General features: G+C 48.6%; 1 protein-coding gene across 1 annotated transcript in view; it reads left to right on the top strand.

Moving 5' to 3' along the window:
* Nucleotides 1-17,890, top strand: part of LOC121857956 (serine/threonine-protein phosphatase with EF-hands pef-1-like) — a gene marked incomplete at its 3' end in the record, with an annotated part of 35,926 nt that extends 18,036 nt beyond the window's left edge. Inside the window, 5 exon segments of the mRNA XM_042354196.1 lie at nucleotides 3,335-3,367; nucleotides 8,097-8,114; nucleotides 16,588-16,723; nucleotides 17,449-17,571; nucleotides 17,705-17,890. Coding sequence (XP_042210130.1) covers nucleotides 3,335-3,367; nucleotides 8,097-8,114; nucleotides 16,588-16,723; nucleotides 17,449-17,571; nucleotides 17,705-17,890 — 496 coding nt within the window.
* Between the last annotated feature and the right edge of the window lie 500 nt (nucleotides 17,891-18,390).

Genomic DNA, 18,390 nt, shown 5'->3' with positions numbered 1-18,390 from the left:
CAGCCAGGTTAGTGAAAAACAACCAGGTGAGTGAAGTAGGCAGGTGAGTGAAACATCCAGGTGAGTTAAGTAGGCAGGTGAGTGAAACAGCCAGGTGAGTGAAGTAGGCAGGTGAGTGAAACACAGGTGAGTGAAGTAGGCAGGTGAGTGAAACAGCCAGGTGAGTGAAGTAGTAGAGAAGCAGGTGAGTGAAACAGCCAGGAGTGAAGTAGGCAGGTGAGTTAAGAGGCAGGTGAGTGAAACAGCCAGGTGAGTTAATGAGGCAGGTGAGTGAAACAGACAGGTGAGTGAAGTAGGCAGGTGAGTGAAACAGCCAGGAGTGAAGTAGGCAGGTGAGTGAAACAGCCAGGTGAGTGAAGGTAGGTGAGGAACAGCCAGGTGAGTGAAGTAGGCAGGTGAGTGAAAACAGCCAGGTGAGTGGAGAGGTAGGAGGAAACAGCCAGGTGAGTGAAGTAGGCAGGTGAGTGAAACAGCCAGGTGAGTGAAGTAGGCAGGTGAGTGAAACAGCCAGGTGAGTGAAGTAGGTAGGTGAGTGAAACAGCCAGGTGAGTGAAGTAGGTAGGTGAGTGAAACAGCCAGGTGAGTGAAGTAGGCAGGTGAGTGAAGTAGGCAGGTGAGTGAAACAACCAGATCGCCGTTATGTCCTCATCACCTGAACAATGCGTGGCTCAGACCACTGCGTCACAGATCATCGGTTCGTCAGAGCCAAGCTCTCGCTTCACGTCGCCTCAAAACGGTGCTGAATGGAGTATATTCTCGACACTGTCATGACAAAAACCGGCAGAGAGACCCTCAGCCAGATCGAAAGAATACACCAGGAATGGTTTGATGAAAATGACCCAGAAATCAATGTACTCGTCGATGATAAACGTGCTGCTTTAATGAATTGGCAGAACAACCTCAGTCTCGGATTAAAGCTGATACCTTCCGCAAGAAGAAAGCTGCGGCCCAGCGCTAACTTCACAAACTAAAGAACGACTGGTTTAAAAATAAAGCAGGTGAAATGCAAAAACTTGCAGATCAACGCAAGGTGCGCGAATTTTTCAATTCCACTAAAATATTTTATGAGCCAATCACTCGTGGCAACAGGCCCCCTCTGCTCATCCGATGGTAACTCCCTAATTAAAGACAAAGAAGGCATCTATCAGCACTGGAAAGAGCACTAACATTCGCTGCTCAGCCGAAACACCGATGTGGATGTCCTGACTACCCAGCAGGTCCTTCAGCATCCAGAGCTGACCCATCTCAGCTATCCTCCATCCCTGGATGAGGTAGTTACTGCCATCAAACAGATGAAAAATAACAAAGCCTCAGGGCCTGATGGAATCCCAGCCGAGGTGTATAAAGAAGGAGGACCTCTGCTTACTAGCAGTCTCCACTCTCTCCTGGAGAATATATGAGGAAAAGGAGAAAATCCCCCAAACTCGTAAAGACACCACCATCGTCAATATTTATAAGAACAAGGGCTACCGATCAGACTGTGGCAACTACTGCATGATCTCGCTGCCCTTCGTAGAAGGACGATTATCGCCCGAGTCCTCCTAAAAAGACTTCTTCCTGAGGCGGAAAACTTCCTCCCAGAATCTCAATGTGGCTTTAGACCATCATGTGGCACCACTGACATGATCTTTGCTGCCCGCCAGATACAGAAAAAGTGCAGAGAACAGCGTCGTGACCTGTACATGGCCCTAATCGACCTAACCAAGGCCTTTGACCCGGTCAACAGGGAAGCTCTCTGGCGGACCCTCAGCCATTTTGGCTGCCCACCAAAATTCATCGCCATTGTGATGCAACCTCACGATGGCATGAACGATAGTGTCCTGCACAAAGGCACCCACTCTGAGTTCTTTCTATCCAAACCTGGGGTAAAGCAAGGATATGTACTGGCACCAACCTCTTTACATTTTTTTGGGTTGTTTTCCTTACTCGTGCCAGTGCCAATTTAGCCGGCGGAGTGGACATCGAGTACCGGATGAAGGATCTTTTCAACATAAGACAACTCCAGGCAGTAACAAAGGTGTCGGCAGCTTCCATTACTGATCTTCAGTGTGCAAAAACGACCTCACCCTTCACTCACTGAACGCGACCTACAGGACATCCTGAACACCTACGCAGATGCAGATGCACACTTCGGCCTTGAGGTGAATGTACGCAAGACTCAGATTCAGCCTGTCCCTGGTTCAGCCACACCTCCACCATCCATCCAGCTTAACCCACTTTCAGCATCTTGGTTCCCACTTGTCCACCACAGCGGACATCGATAAAGGGATTCAGCATCGGATCAGATGTGCATCTCAAGCCTTTGGCAGACTCCATACACGTGCCTACAGCTGTAGGGAGCTGAAATTATCTAGAAAGTTGCATGTATATCGAACAGTGGTCCTGCCCACCCTGCTATGTGGCAGGGAGACATGAGTCACATATACAGGAGGCACCTCAAGGCACTTCAAAACTTTCACCAACGTGGCCTACGTTCCATCCACCGAGTTCGCTGGAAAGACAAGAGAACAAATGCCAGTATTCTCGCTGACACTAACTGTAGGAGCATCGAGGTTACCATTATCCATAAACAACTACATTGGACTGGCTATGTTACCCGCATGGAAGACAGTAGACTGCCAAAGCAGCCAGTTTTCAGTCACCTGACGAATAGTGAACGTAACACTGATGGGCAACTGAAAAGGTATAAGGATAGCCTTAAGACAAGAAAAAGTGCCAAATCGACCCCCTCACCTGGGAGACGATTACTCCACACCGCAACGCTTGGCGGAGCACCACGAGAAGGGTGTTAATACTTTCGAATTAGCCCGACTGCAAACAGAGGCAGACAAGCGCCAACGCCGGAAAGACGCTACCGCCGCCCCTCCCGCACTAGATGGAGCCATCCACATGTGTAACATCTGTGAACGACCCTGCCGGTCCCGTATCGGCATCTTTATTCACCTCAGAACTCACCAACTAGGTGACATCTTTAATAACTCATATCATTGTTCTATAGCTGGATGGTCGTCAAACTAGATTCCGAGTGACAGCAAAGTATTACTAGCTTTGGTGTGACATATACACTATATTACTAGCTGTGGTATGACGTATGCACTATATTACTAGCTGTGGTATATACACTATATTACTAGCTGTGGTATATACACTATATTACTAGCTGTGGTATATACACTATATTACTAGCTGTAGTTATATACACTATATTACTAGCTGTGGTGTGACATAATTATATGTACTACTAGCTGTAGTGTGACATATAAACACATTAAATATTGTTGTGCACTTAATACGGCGGCGTCCTTCACATTGACCTCCTCACCTCTCCCCTCAGGTATGGCTTTTGCAAGGAGGTCAGCCGGAAATAGATAAGTCTGGTGGTGAGGAAGGTTGTTAGTCTAGTGGTACAGTGTCTGGTTTATTGTGCATCTCATACCGTATCCATTCTGTGAATGGTAGTTAGAAGAATTGCGGAGTACAGGTCACAAAGCGAGTGTAGAACAGATCCCAGTCGTCAGGATTTTGCTTGTTAAATTTTTAGTTCTGTACATAGAGGTTGACTTATTCACACCTGCGTGAGTACTGCAGTCATTCACATCGGTGGAAAAAGGTGAGTCAAGTGTTGGGGGAATACTAGTACTGCTAAGGGAGGGTGAGTCAGGTGTTAAGGAGAGGGTGAGTCAGGTGTTAAGGGGAGGGTGAGTCAGGTGTTAAGGGTGCATGTGTTCTGGGTATCAAGTTCTATCTATAGGAGCGAACACAAACACCTGTAGAGTTTTCGTAGGTTCTATTTCCTGGATAAACAGAGATACACAAGCGAGGTGGCGCTCCTTACTCTGTCTGGGGTCAACTAGCCTTTCTTGCGTTTATATTATGTAGTGATACACAACAGCTCCTATATGTCGCCAGGCACATTAATTAAGCATGTGGACACAGGTAAATACATTGCCACATCGCCGTTGGGGTTAGGCTGAATAAATAGTGTATATAAATGGAGCACATACATAATATACATACATCTCTATGTCGCTCATAGCAAAGTCTTTGAGCGGACCTTTTCTTTTTTGGATCCGTTCTATCGAGGGACTGACTACCAGGAAGGGTAAGGGGACCAAATTGTGGCGGGTCAGAAGGAAACAGTTACGGGCGGGAGGAAAACGGCGGAAGTTCCCCTCCACCACACATGACCACTGCTGTCACACCTGGTGTAGTCCTGTGACCTACCGGAGACCCAATATGACTACGCCCTGGTCCCAACGTAGGGGAGGCCGGTCCTGAACACGGACTTGGGTGCCGACACTCACCTGGGGAGAGAACGAGCGCGGTCGTTATAGCTGGCGACTACTGCCCTGAAACACGTTCGGCGGCTCGGCGATCACAATCCTCTGTCTGGCCTGCCACCCTGGAGAAGCATTGAGGGTGAGCAGGGACACTGGAATGAAGGGGGCAGGTCCTACAAGACCTGGGCAGGGGGAGCGTCCGTGTAGCATAGGTGTGTTGGCGGAGTTCAAGAAGACCCCGCCGAAGGCCTCACTGGCTATTCCCAGAAGGGGCCACCTTAAGGATGAGGTGCTTCAGGATTTGACAGCCCGCTACCATTGGATCTCGGTACGGGGGCGATGACAACACATGCCGGACTCCCCATCGGTCAAGCGAACACAGCAAAGTCCCCGCGAGGAACTGGGGGCCTGCCGGTTTGCAGGCGCACAGGAAACGCCCACGCCGGAAGTAGTGGCGAACTTGCTGATGGTGGCGGCAGACGTCGTCATTACCGCACTTGATGACAACAGGCCAATCAGAGACGGTCGACACACGCGGAAAGACTTTCTGACACACAGAAAAAGTCGGCTGACACAGACTCAAAGGCGGTGGGGTTGTCGTCACTATGAAGGGTTCTCGCCATGGCTGGGCGTAATACTTGGCAGGCTCACACGCATGACATTGGGAGATGTCGGAGTCGATGCCGGGCCAGAACACAGCCTGTCGTGCACGTCGTTTGCGACCCTGCCCACGTAGCATTGGGTTGTGAAAAGGCGAGCCAAGACGTGGGGACGTGAGGCAGCAGGGACAACTACACGTGCCCGTACAGAAATATCAAGGTCTCCGCTCTGCAGCAGAGTTCATCGCGTAGTTTCCACAAGGAGCAGGGTGTTGGGGAAGGTCGTAGCGGCTGCTAGGGAACGCCCCTCACACACTGGACGAGTCGGACGTAGGAAGGGTCATTCCCCGGGCCGTTGTTCAAGTCTCCATTGCCTTGTCGTCATCTGGTGACAGGTCCGGAACGAAGGGATTGGACGGCGTAGAGTGACCAGTCCCTGACGGAAAGAGGTGCGAGTCGGCGTCGAGCAATATGGTCTTCTGGAGTAGGCGGCTACAGAGAGCAGGATAAGGCATCAGATGCAGAGCGCCCTAACAGCACGCCACACTGCTGTGAAGATGTACGCCGAGAAGCTTTCTCCTTCAGACGCTGGAGGCGAGGGTTCTCAACGGCGTCCAGCGTGTAGTGGGTTAGAGGGTCGGGACAACCGGGCGATGGTTTCATCACTAGGTGAAAGTGTTGCAGGCCTGCTGAGGTAAAATTGCATCTCTGATATCAAACCACAGCCAAACAGTCTAACCCAATAGGTGGCGAGCGCTGCCTCGGTGTCAGAGAGGAAACGGGGCGAGCCAATGGGACGAGCCTGGAACTGCCTCTCCACCATGATCCCGTACATATGCATCCCATCAAAATAAGCGTGAGGCATCTTTGCCTGCAGAACCGTCGGCAAGGCTGGGTCAAACGTGGCGAGGACAGGTGACTAGACAGGGCCTGTTTCACTTGCTGGAAGGCCTTTGTCGTGGTCGGGGGTCCACAGGAATGTCCTTGGGGCTCATCAGGGGCGAAGTGGTTGGGCAGCTGGGTGGAGATGTCCGGGCGAAACCTCTGCTAACTGGTTGACGAGACCGACAGAAGGACCCCAAGTCGGTGAGGTGGTTAGCAGGGTGGAAAATCCGGTGATGGCGCGACCTTTTCCGGGTCAGCTGCGATACCATTCTGAGAGAGGGTAAAATTCACAAAGTCCACTGAAGAGCTGGCCAGAAACAAACTGTCGGCATTTAGGTGATGTCGCGCTTCCCCGGCACCTGTTGAGCAATTCCCCAGATACGGCAGAGGTGGTCCATGTAATCCTCATCAAAAATGAGCATGTCGTCGACCACTTTCACGCAGTTTGCCAGACCTTTGTAGAGCCATATCACCGAAGGCAGCGCATCTCCTGAAGCGGCAACCCATGGGGTCGCGCAATAACTTTAACGTCCGCGTGGGGGATGTGAAAGTTGTGGGCGGTCAGTCTTCTGGCAACCTTGGCCTTCCGCCAGTACCACAGGCGTCCATCGTCGTGAAGAAGCGCTACCGTTCACATCGCGTGATAGATGCAAAGGGTGGAGGAGAAGGGTGCGAGGACGAGACACCTGGCTGTTGAGCTGGAGAGGTCAGTGGTGATCCAAATCACCACCTTTGGGTTTATAATGACTACCATAGGTGATACCCTCATGGAGACGGGGTCATCACCGGCTGTGCAATAATTTCTTGGGAGAATCATGGATATCCAGCTTGCTTTTTGACCGCCTCGCTGAAGCTGGCCAGGGAACCAGCCGAGGGGTGTAGATAGGCGAAGGGCTTCTGCGTCGTCCCTGCGTAGACCTCATGTAAAGGCCTACCATCTTCTTGAGAGGCTTGATTCCAGAGAGCGGACTTGCTCAGCCCAGAATGTCGCTGAATTCCTCAGGAAGTACTTCCGAGCATCCGAAGGAGAGGCAGGTGTCACTGCAAGAGGTTAGGGTAGGGCGACAGCAGTGGTCCGTTAAGCGTTCTTCTTGCACCCTGTTGGCGTGTTTTTGCCTCAAGAATAGGTTTGGGGGAAGCCCTGGAGATGATGGCATAATCCTTGACAATGTCTGTAGGAGAAAGGGCGAGTCGGGACACCGTTATGGCGATCAATCCAGGCTGACACGACCTGTTGCTGCTGGGCAGATCGGTGCTGGAGTGAACCTGAAGTCAGGGCCATTCAGAAATCCATCTGCCGTGAAGCGGAGATCCCGCTGGCGGTCCTAAATCACTTGAGAGAGCTCCAAATATTGCAAAAGGCGGGGGACCGATGAGACTGCGTCGAAGTGCCAGTAAGCCGGGCAACACGATCTGAAGACGGGATGACATACTGCCGTAGGCTCAATGCTGATGTGCTGGGGACTTTGGTCCTGGGGACGCGAGGGGAGCACCGATAACACATTCCTGGAATGGCGCTGGAGCTGTCAAGGGTCGTCATGCTTCTCTGATTGGGAGACTGTGGGCGGCCCTCACTGGTGAAGGGCGCTGAAGCCTGCCGACGCTGTCCCTTGGCTTTATGTTGGTAGAAATTACTTGTCGTAGTGGCCCAGACGACTGCACACATTGCACTCGGGACGCGTTTGGCTGGGCACCTGTACTGGGGAGGACCAGTGGCCCCACACATAAATTGTTGCAGGCAGACCTGCAGCTGACACCCTGTGTTCCGTGCTGCTTACCACAGCCAGCCACAAAGAGCTGGGCAAGTGTGTAGTGGGGTGAAGGCAGTAGACTCCTTGTCCTTCAGGATACAGCGCGTACAGCTGTAGGGGGAGTCGGGATGGTGAGGCAACCAAGGCTTCCCCATAGAGCGACATATCATCAACAACATGTCCTTAAGAGAAGAGTGTAGGGCCGAGGAGTGTGTGAGTAGTTGGATTAAGTTTCTGTCCTGACCATCAGGCTCACCTGTCAACCAGCTCGCACTGCTGGTGGTTACCTGGGTATATATCTACCCCTTCTGCGCCCCTGAGTCTACATGTGCTGCATCAAAAGTCTCGCCTCCATCTGTCTGCAGCTAAACAATTCCCTCCTGCGTAGGGCCTTCATTCCGCTTGCCCCTTTTGATGCGTGCCGTTGGTGAATATCCAGTACCTCCTACAGATAACGAAGAGGCTTCAGAGGCGTACCTGCAACGTATGTTCCGTAAATATCACGCCGAGTTTCCAAAGACAGCAATACGCTGGCCAGCCGAATGCTGTTCAGGCCAGACAAACCGGAGATCCACCACCGGCAAAAATCTCAGTCCACCGTCGCCGCCGTATTCACGAAAAAAGTCTGGAAAATTCACATCACCAAGATGGGTGGTGTTTGAGCAGCCGCTTTAGGTGGGCTAGGCGGAAGATCAGGTTGATGAGGTATTCTGAACCAGTCATCAATGAGGCAGTGTTCGAGTCAGCCTGGTTAACAGTGAGGCGGAGATATCTAGCTTCAAACCGTGCATCATCTCCAATCTCCACAGGTCTCTCTCTGCCTGTGCTTGCCTTTTCTTTCATTCTCCACAAGTCGTTATTGTCTCGCCTCTTAACCTCTATGAACTTTATTAAAGCAATTATCTCTGAAGACAATGCTGAATATCGAGGTGAAGGGCTGTGAGATGTGTGGGGAGCTGGATGTCCTGTTCAGCCAGTCATCCGACTGCCCATCTGGCGCATCGACTGCGTAAGGCACGAGACATAACACTTATCTGTGTAATGTGTCTTAAATCAATGTTGACCGGTCAGCCTGTCGTATCAACAAGATCTGAGACAAAAAAATATAATTAAATGCACAGACAGGATTATATATATATAAAATATATATAAAGGAATGGCCGCAGTCGCGTGTTCGTAATGTGTGTGTGTGTGTGTGCATCTCGGGCAGTGGTCTCGCTGTGAGGGGGGTGAGGCGACGACTCACAGTTAGTTACCTTCCAGTATGGTCGGGGAGGTAGCGCTGAACTTCTACTCTCACACATGCCCTGAACATGCCTTACACCTTGTAGGAACAAGGTCACACAGTTAGTGGCACTAAACACACAATGCACTATACACTTCACAGAAATCACTGTCACTGACACTGCTCAAAGTTGCTGTACCGGGAAGAGATGCATGGCTAGCGGAGGCTGGACACAGAGCAGGGGTCCAAGCCGGTCTTGCCACAAACTTTACACTTCACTCTGTAGCACAGTCCAGCATACGCACACTGCGCCATGCATGTGCCTGGGTATCAAGTTCTATCTACAGGAGCGAACACAAACACTCTGTAGAGTTTTTCAGTAGGTTCTATTTCCTGGGATAAACAGATATACACAAGCGAGGTGGCGCTCTCTCATTCTGTCTGGGGGGTCAACTAGGCCTAGGCGACATGTAAAGGAGGTGAGCAGTGTTAAGGGAGGTGGGTCAGGTGTTAAGGGGAGGGTGAGTCAGGTGTTAAGGGAGGGTGAGTCAGGTGTTAAGGGAGGGTGAGTCAGGTGTTAAGGAGGGTGAGTCAGGTGTTAAGGGGGAGTGAGTCAGTGTTAAGGGAGGTGAGCTGGTGTTAAGGGAGGGTGAGTCAGGTGTTGGGGAGGTGAGTCAGGTGTTAAGGGGGGGGGTGAGTCAGGTGTTAAGGGGAGGTGAGTCATGTGTTAAGGGAGGGGTGAGCTGGTGTTAAGGGAGGAGTCAGGTGTTAAGGGAGGGTGAGTCAGGTGTTAAGGGAGGGTGAGCCAGGTGTTAAGGGAGGGTGAGTCAGGTGTTAGGGGAGGGTGAATCAGTGTTAAGGGAGGTGGGTGTTAAGGAGGGTGAGTCAGGTGTTAGGAGGGTGAGAGTAGGTGTTAAGGGAGGGTGAGTCAGGTGTTAAGGGGGGGTGAGCAGGTGTTAAGGGAGGGTGAGTCAAGTGTTAAGGGGAGGGAGAGTCATGTTAAGGGAGGTGAGTCAGGTGTTAAGGGGAGGTGAGTATGGTGTTAAAGGGAGGGTGAGGTAAGGTTAAGGGAGGGTGAGTCAGGTGTTAAGGGGAGGGTGAGTCAGGTGTTAAGGAGGTGAGCTGTGTTAAGGGGGAGGTGAGCATGTGTTAAGGGAGGGTGTTAAGGGAGGGTGAGCTATGTGTTAAGGGGAGGGTGAGTCAGGTGTTAAGGGAGGGTGAGTCAGGTGTTAAGGGAGGGTGAGTCAGGTGTTAAGGGAGGGGAGCAAGTGTTAAGGAGGGTGAGTCAGGTGTTAAGGGGAGGTGAGCTGTGTTAAGGAGGGTGAGCCATGTGTTAAGGGAGGGGTGAGTCAGGTGTTAAGGGAGGTGAGTCAGGTGTTAAGGGAGGTGAGTCAGGTGTTAAGGGAGGGTGAGTCGTGTTAAGGGAGGGTGAGCTGTGTTAAGGAGATGAGGTCAGGTGTTAGGAGGTGAGTCAGGTGTTAAGGGAGGGTGAGTCAGGTGTTAAGGAGGGTGAGCTGTGTTAAGGGGAGGGTGAGTCAGGTGTTAAGGGAGGTGAGCTGTGTTAAGGGAGGGTGAGCTGCTAGGGAGGGTAGGTGTTAAGGGGAGGGTGAGCTAGTGTGTTAAGGGGAGGGGTGAGTCAGGTGTTAAGGGGAGGGTGAGTCAGGTGTTAAGGAGGGTGAGCTGCTGTTAAGGGAGGGGTGAGCAGGTGTTAAGGGGAGGTGAGCTGGTGTTAAGGGAGGTGAGTCATGTGTTAAGGGAGGTGAGCTGTGTGTTAAGGGAGGTGAGTCATGTTAAGGGAGGGTGAGTCAGGTGTTAAGGGGAGGGTGAGTCAGGTGTTAAGGGAGGTGAGTCAGGTGTTAAAGGGAGGGTGAGTCCGGTGTTAGGAGGGTGAGTTAGGTGTTAAGGAGGGTGAGTCAGGTGTTAAGGGGTGAGTCATGTGTTAAGGGAGGTTGAGTCAGGTGTTAAGGGGAGGGTGAGTCTGGTGTTAGGGAGGGTGAGTTTGGTGTTAAGGGAGGGTGAGTCAAGTGTTAAGGAGGGTGAGTCATGTGTTAAGGGAGGGTGAGTCATGTGTTAAAGGGAGGGTGAGTCATGTGTTAAGGAAGGGTGAGTCAGGTTAAGGGAGGGTGAGCGTGTTAAGGGAGGGTGAGTCATGGTTAAGGAGGGTGAGTCATGTGTTAAGGGGAGGGTGAGTCATGTGTTAAGGGAGGGTGAGTCATGTACGGGAGGTGAGCTGTGTTAAGGGAGGGTGAGTCAGGTGTTAAGGAGGGTGAGCTGTGTTAAGGGAGGGTGAGTCATGTGTTAGGAGGGTGAGTCATGTGTTAAGGGGGAGGCTGTGTTAAGGGAGGTGAGACATGTGTTAAGGGGAGGGGTGAGCTGTGTTAAGGGAGGGTACGTGTTAAGGGGAGGGTGAGCTGTGTGTTAAGGAGGTGAGCCATGTGTTAAGGGAGGGCGAGCCGTGTTAGGGAGGTGAGTCAGGTGTTAAGGGAGGGAATCAGGCTTAAGGGAGGTGGAGTCATTAAGGGGAGGGTTGAGCCAGGTGTTAAAGGGAGGGTGAGTCAGGTGTTGAGGGGAGTGGGGTTTAAGGGGAGGTGATTGTTAAGGGAGGTGAGTCAGGTGTTAAGGGTGCATGGTGTTAAGGGAGGTGAGTCGTGTTAAGGGGTGGGGAGTGTTAAGGGAGGTGAGTCAGGTGTTAAGGGAGGCTGAGCAGTTAAAGGAGGTGAGCCAGGTGTTAAGGAGGGTGACAGCTAAGGTGACAGGTGTTAAGGGAGGTGAGGTGTTAAGGAAAAGAGTTGTGTTAAGGGAGGGTGAGTTGTGTTAAGGAAGGTGAGAGCTGGGAGGGAGGTGAGTCAGGTGTTAAGGGGAGGTGAGCGTATTAAGGGAGGGGGAGTCAGGTGTTAAGGGAGGTGAGTCAGGTGTTAAGGAGGTGAGTCAGGAGGGTGAGTCGTGTGTTAAGGGAGGAGAGCTATGTTAAGGGAGGTGGAGTCATGTGTTAAGGAGGGTGAGCTGTGTGTTAAGGGAGGTGAGTCAGGTGTTAAGGGAGGTGAGCTGTGTTAAGGGAGGTGAGCTGTGTTAAGGGGAGGTGAGCGTGTTAAGGGAGGGTGACATGTTTGAGGGGAGGCGAGTCATGTTAAGGGAGGCATGGTGTTAAGGGGAGGGAGTCAGGTGTTAAGGGAGGTGAGTCATGTTAAGGGAGGGTGAGTCATGGGGAGGGGTGAGTCAGGTGTTAAGGGAAGGTGGAAAATGGTGTTAAGGAGGTGGAGTCAGTGTTAAGGAGGTGAGCTGTGGTAAGGGAGGGTGAGTCAGGTGTTAAGGTAGTGAGTCAGGTGTTAAGGGAGGTGAGCAGTTGTTAAGGGGTGGGGGAGTCAGATGTTAAGGAGAGGTGAGTCAGGTGTTTAGGGAGGTGAGTCAGGTGTTAAGGGAGGGCGAGCTAAGAGGTGAGTCAGGTGTTAAGGGAGGGTGAGTCAGGTGTTAAGGGAGGGGTGAGTCAGGTGTTAAGGGAGGTGAGCTGTGTTTAGGGGAGGGTGGGCAGGTGTTAAGGGAGGGTGAGCTGTGTTAAGAGAGGGTGAGTCATGTGTTAAGGGGAGGGTGAAGTCAGGTGTTAAGGGAGGTGAGCTATGTGTTAAGGGAGGGGTGAGCCATGTGTTGAGGGAGGGTGTCAAGTGTTAGGAGGAGCTGTGTTAAGGGAGGGGTGACAGTTAAGGGAGGTGAGTCAGTTAAAGGGAGGTGTATCAGGTGTTAAGGGAGGGTGAGTCATGTGTTAAGGAGGTTGAGTCAGGTGAAGGGAGGGTGAGTCCGGTGTTAGGGAGGTGAGTTAGGTGTTAAGGGAGGGTGAGCTGTAAGTTGGAGGGTGAGGCAGTTAAGGGAGGTGAGGCATGTTAAGGGGGGAGGTGAGTCATGTAGTAAGGGAGGTAGCGGTGTTAAGGGAGGGAGTCAGGTGTTAAGGGAGGTGACAGGTGTTAGGGGAGGTGAGTCAGGTGTTAAGGAGGTGAGTCAGGTGTTTAGGGGAGGTGGGTCAGGTGTTAAGGGAGGGTGAGTCATGTGTTAAGGGGAGGGTGAGTCATGTTTTAAGGGGAGGGTGAGTCAGGTGTTACGGGGAGGGTGAGTCAGGTGTTAAGGGGAGGATGAGTCAGGTGTTAAAGTGAGGATGAGTCAGGTGTTAAGGGGAGGATGAGTCAGGTGTTCGAGGAATACTAGTAGTTAAGGAATGATAAATTTGTTGTGTATGTGAAGCGAAAGTTTAAGTTTATAAAATAAGTTGATAGTAAAAATTAAAGAATTAGGCATAGACTCACTAACGTGTTACGAACATCATAAGAGTTCATAATCTGCTGCTATGGTGATTCACTAAGAACTTACAAAGTCCACAACTAGATGTAAAATGGCTGACTTTACTTCGAAACTTAGGTGACTCTGAAGGTCTCGTAAGCTTCTGGAAGGCGGAAATAATGCCGTTTTCTCTACTTTACAACTCGTACCCAAACATGCACAGCTGCCAGTGTATATATATATATATATATATATATATATATATATATATATATATATATATATATATATATACGAACCCACGGCTGGACCACCAGGATACTAAAAGCAGTACTAGACTCTGTTATATTTCACACAAAGCCTGTTCAACGAGCTTATGGCCCCGTGAACCTCTAATGGGGACTACCTTATCACGCAGGTAGTAAGAGTAACGTTTTACCAAATCCGGCTTCGAAACACGAGGATCCATATATATTTCTTTAGCCCAATAAACACGCGGACTTCTACATACAATCAACACCTCAACCCGCCAGGATTCGAACCCACGGCCCACGAGCCCATGAGTATGACCGGGGAACGCTAACCGCTTTACCACCAGGATACAAAAAGCAGTACTAGACTCTGTTATACTTCACACAAAGCCTGTTCAACGAGCTTATGGCACTGTGAACCTCTAATGGGGACTACCCGTATCAGGCTTTGTGTGAAATATTACAGAGTGTAGGACTGCTTTTAGTATCCTGGTGGTCCAGCGGTTAGTGTTCCTCGGTCATAGTCATGGGCTCGTGGGCCGCGGGTTCGAATCCTGGCGGGTTGAAAGGCATTTACTGCTGCCTCCTGCACAAAATATAAATCAAACCTAACCTAACCTATAGTTAACAGTAAATTTATAAGGTAATTCTTCCCGATGCAGTTGTACCAATGCGTCGTTTTCATCACACACGCAACTGGCTAACCTAACCTTCCACCTCTTAGGATGCAATTGGAAAATAAATGCCTCTTCTTCGGAAACATCACTAATTTAATCAGTCATTGCTTCTTCTGTTGCAGTCAGGGGTGGTACACGGCTTGGTCCTCCTAAAAATAAAAGCAGATTTTAATATATTACTTGGTAAGGCATACCAATAGCAAACCATTGCTTATCTGAGTATATGCGTTATCACAGAGTGCTGTTGCCTATAAATACATGATTAAAATTACAAAGTGTATCTAGACTGTCATGACAGTCACTGTAAACTAAGATAACTGGAAACCAAGGTTAGGTTTGGTAAGGCTGGCAAGGTTTCAACGACAGATATGAGAGTAACCTGTATATTATATCTAATCAGGAGTAGGAAACTTGACCTAATCTAACCTAGGTTTCTGCTCATCTAAGGCGTTTATAGTATAATACAGTGGGTTAAGTTTCATGATGGATTATATTATATAAAAATTATAATATATTGTGTTTCTTAATTTCTTACCATAGAGTTAAATACCTTCACTCTGGTACTTACAGGAGATTATGGTTTATCTATGTAGAAATTCACTCCACCACTCGACATTCCATGATTTATACTTGATAAATGATGATTTAATGAGTTCCATTAATTTCCAATATCCATCTAAGTTATTGGTTATACTTTGTCATAACCAATCAGTCATTACCTTTAGTAATAATAAGATAGGATCACAGATACGGGCAGATAATTGCACTTACATTTATTTAGCAAGATTCCATACAATGATTTACAATTTGCTCGGGTATACGAGTAACTCACGTTCACGCTGTAATAAAATTAATCTTCTAAAAGAGGGAATTTTCAACCTGGGGACACATTTGATTACTCTACTGTGGGTATGACTTAACAGAGCCTTAATTCCTCAAGTAATACATTTACTGCCAGCCTGGATTGCTCTTGTTGCAACCAGGCTTCACTTCTTTCACAGGGAATAACAACAAAAGGTACTCTTGGGTTACCACACATAGTCTCGCGTCACTGACAGTCACTGCAGTGTAGATGGTTGTCGCGGCAAGGAGAACTGGTAAGCGTGACTTGATTAACTACTTAGACGCAATAGACCAGCCTGGATTGCTTTTGTCGCAACCAGGCATCCACACGTGATATTTCCACGGGGATAACATCCTAGGTTAGCACACTTAGTCTCGTGTCACTGACGGTCCACAGGACAGGGTGGCGGTGGAGGACTCAGTGTGATGTCCCGTTCCCTTCAGGAGGGAGAGGATGGGGACGACGTCTTAACTAACCCATGGCCTTGGGGATACTACTCAAAATGAGGTTTTGGGGCGTGAGGCGATAAACAGTACAACACTGTCTCACTGGCCTCCCCCTATAGGCTGGATAACATAACAGTAATGGAAAAAAAAATATGTCGTAGTCATGGCTCGCCGGGTGCCTTATCTCTAGTAAAACAAACTTTGGAGTTGGTTGTGTGGGTAAGCCTAACACAACCCATGACACATGACCATCATGACATTTCCTGAGAAATTTCACTTACAATAATGACATTAGGAAATGCTAGGAAACAAGTATTTTTAACCCATCTAGCAGGGTGTAAAATGTACCATCCAGGTATATCTAGTAGTACGATACAACACTAGGGATATTTGATCAATATTTTAGCAGTGTACAGTGTATGATATGAACCGTTTTTTTACTTCAAATTACCAACAATATTGGTTGCTCAAAGTGGGCAGGGCTTTGAAGTAGAGGGAAATACTAAAAAGAACACAACACAAACCTTTAAAAACCTTACCTAACTTACAAAAATCCTAAAACTATAAAGCACTTAGCTTATTCTTGCTTTCGGTGTTTACTGTGTTAATGTAGGTTTCGGTGTTCAGATGCGGAGGGGGATTCATAAATTCGAACGCGATTATTAACCTTTTTATAGGTGAGGTTTTCAAAGCCTTTTTGGCGTTCCTTTTAGTATTTTACCCCACATTTTCCCTCTACTTCAAACCCCTGTCCACTTGGGGGGAGGTCTTATTGTTTAAAATACTCGAAAAATATAAATTTGCGCTGGAAACACTATAGAATGAAGTCTATTTCTAACTAAAAAAGAAACCGGAAAAACACATAGCCAAAATAAAAATCGGTGCCAAGTGCGTTGTCCAGATATACCCTATTTTCTTCTATAAATGTTGAGGGTGATCACAAATGCACCTTATGGGGTCTAATTTTGTTGTGACATGATTGGGTTACGTCTCATACTCAGTTATATATCAGTCGCAGTGATTGGCAAAGAGGAACACACCACCGCCACCTGTTAGCATTTCACGAACTAATGCCAGAGTTCGTACGACCACCGCAGCTAAGTTACGAACCGTTAGTGAATCGTTCTTACAGTAGTTCTTATGGACTTCAGATCTCCCGGCAGTTATGAACTTCGTATTTCAACAGTGTTAGTGAATCTGTGCCCTGGTTCCTTACGAAGCTAGTCAGTGTATGTGCTGATCTAACCTGATTCCAACAGGCTGTGTTTACTATTCTGCCTTAAGCTGCACTCTACTTAACATAGAACTGATGATGTGGCAAATACACTTCTTCCTCTCCTTCCTAGGCGCCACACGGGCCGAGGATCTTGCGGCTGCTGGAGGAAGTGTATCGATGGCTGCCATTGTCCACCGTCATCAACAACAAAGTGATGGTGGTCCACGGCGGCATCTCCCTCGACATAGACCTCAAGACCATCTCCAACATCGACAGAAGCAAGGTACTGTAACTTGTGTTATCAACATCGTTATCATATTTCCAATACCGGTAATACTCATATTAGTAGATATCATAACAGCTAATGATTGAAATATTCTGCCTTCCTGACAATCAAAACATTACACCGCACAACCCTCACTGTGAAATATAGATAATACTGTTCCCCACTCGTATCATTACCATCAGTACCATCTTCTACGTCTATAGTAGTAAACACATCCACCCAAGCGAGCGGTTGAATGGTCGTCTTTCTTCTGACAGTCAAAATAGTAGTCGAGTCTTGTCATAAAAGTTATATAGCGTTCGTTTTCTTGTATTATCACCATCAATATTTATTATTGACTTTCTTCAATATTTGCGGTAGTGAGCTCCGGCGAACATCAGTAAGATGGCAGCCTTAACCTCACACCTATGTTGTTAACTTTACAACATGATAGTTCATGGACATATCTCACTCTGTGCGTCCACGAGTTGTTTCCCGTCCTTCTTCTAACATTATTATGACGCCCACACTAAGGTACACCTGTGAAGAACAAACTGGTGTAGGTGTTCCTGTGTACATGTTACTTTATGGATATTACCCCATGTGAGCAGTGTCTGTGATCCAGAATGGCGAGTGTAAAAATGTTGCCATGGGCAGTGTCCAAGAACTGTCCATGTTAAGGTGTGGTAGCTGTACAGGAACATTCGCCTCTTTTTCACCTTCTTGTTGTGTGGTTGGTGCAGTACACCAGCGTGCTGAGGAGTCCGGCCACCAGGCTACATGACGACGCTTCACTTACCGAGGACACCGAGCCTGCCCTTAACAAACAAATCCGTCTAGCTGCCGCCACCTACGAGTGGAAACAGGTCAGTCTACAACCCTTATAATCTTTAAAACTAGTACTATTAATGGCATGATTGAAATTTCTATGGAGTAGTCGTTGGAGTAGTCGTTGTTGTTGTTGTTGTCGACGTGTAGGTAACAGTCTGGTGTTAACAGGTGCTGGACCTATTATGGAGTGACCCTCAGACACAAGCCGGTTGTCAGCCCAACAGCTTCAGGGGGGGCGGCAGTTACTTTGGGCCAGACATCACCAAGGACTTCCTCGCTCAACACGGCCTCGACCTCCTCATACGCTCACACGAGTGTAAATTTGACGGCTACGAGTTTACCCAGGATAACAAGGTCAGTAGTTTACCTTAGATAACACAATCAGTTGTAATTACTGCTTTTGGCACCATTGCAATGGGTCCCTCTGACAACATTATAATGGATACCATTGGCACCATTATGAAGATACAGTGAGAGTTACAGTAGGAAGGATTGCAAAGTAAGAAAAGTTGGTTGAGTGACACAATAGTTATCAATTATATGATCTTAGGGGAAATCTTCTAAACACCAATGCTAGGTACAACCTATTTATTAGTAAAGTGAATGAACCTTTGACACCTAAATATAAACATGACATGGATACACTTCCTACCAAAGCAATTCAATTCACTCTCTGGGTCACTCTGACAATGACTTACATGTATCCTGTGGGAGGCTCAGCAGCTGGGAACTCTTAACTGTCGGCCTGGTACGGCTGGGGAGACGGGTCCTCCATGTATGTATATTATGTATGCTGTATGTATACTATGTATGTACCCCATTTATATACATTACTTATCTCGTCAGTAGCGTGT

This window comes from Homarus americanus, unplaced genomic scaffold (assembly GCF_018991925.1).
Source record: "Homarus americanus isolate GMGI-L3 unplaced genomic scaffold, GMGI_Hamer_2.0 scaffold36576, whole genome shotgun sequence".
Lineage (NCBI taxonomy): Eukaryota > Metazoa > Arthropoda > Malacostraca > Decapoda > Nephropidae > Homarus > Homarus americanus.
Note: the sequence above shows the minus strand (reverse complement) of the source record. Positions and strands in the feature narration are given on the sequence as shown.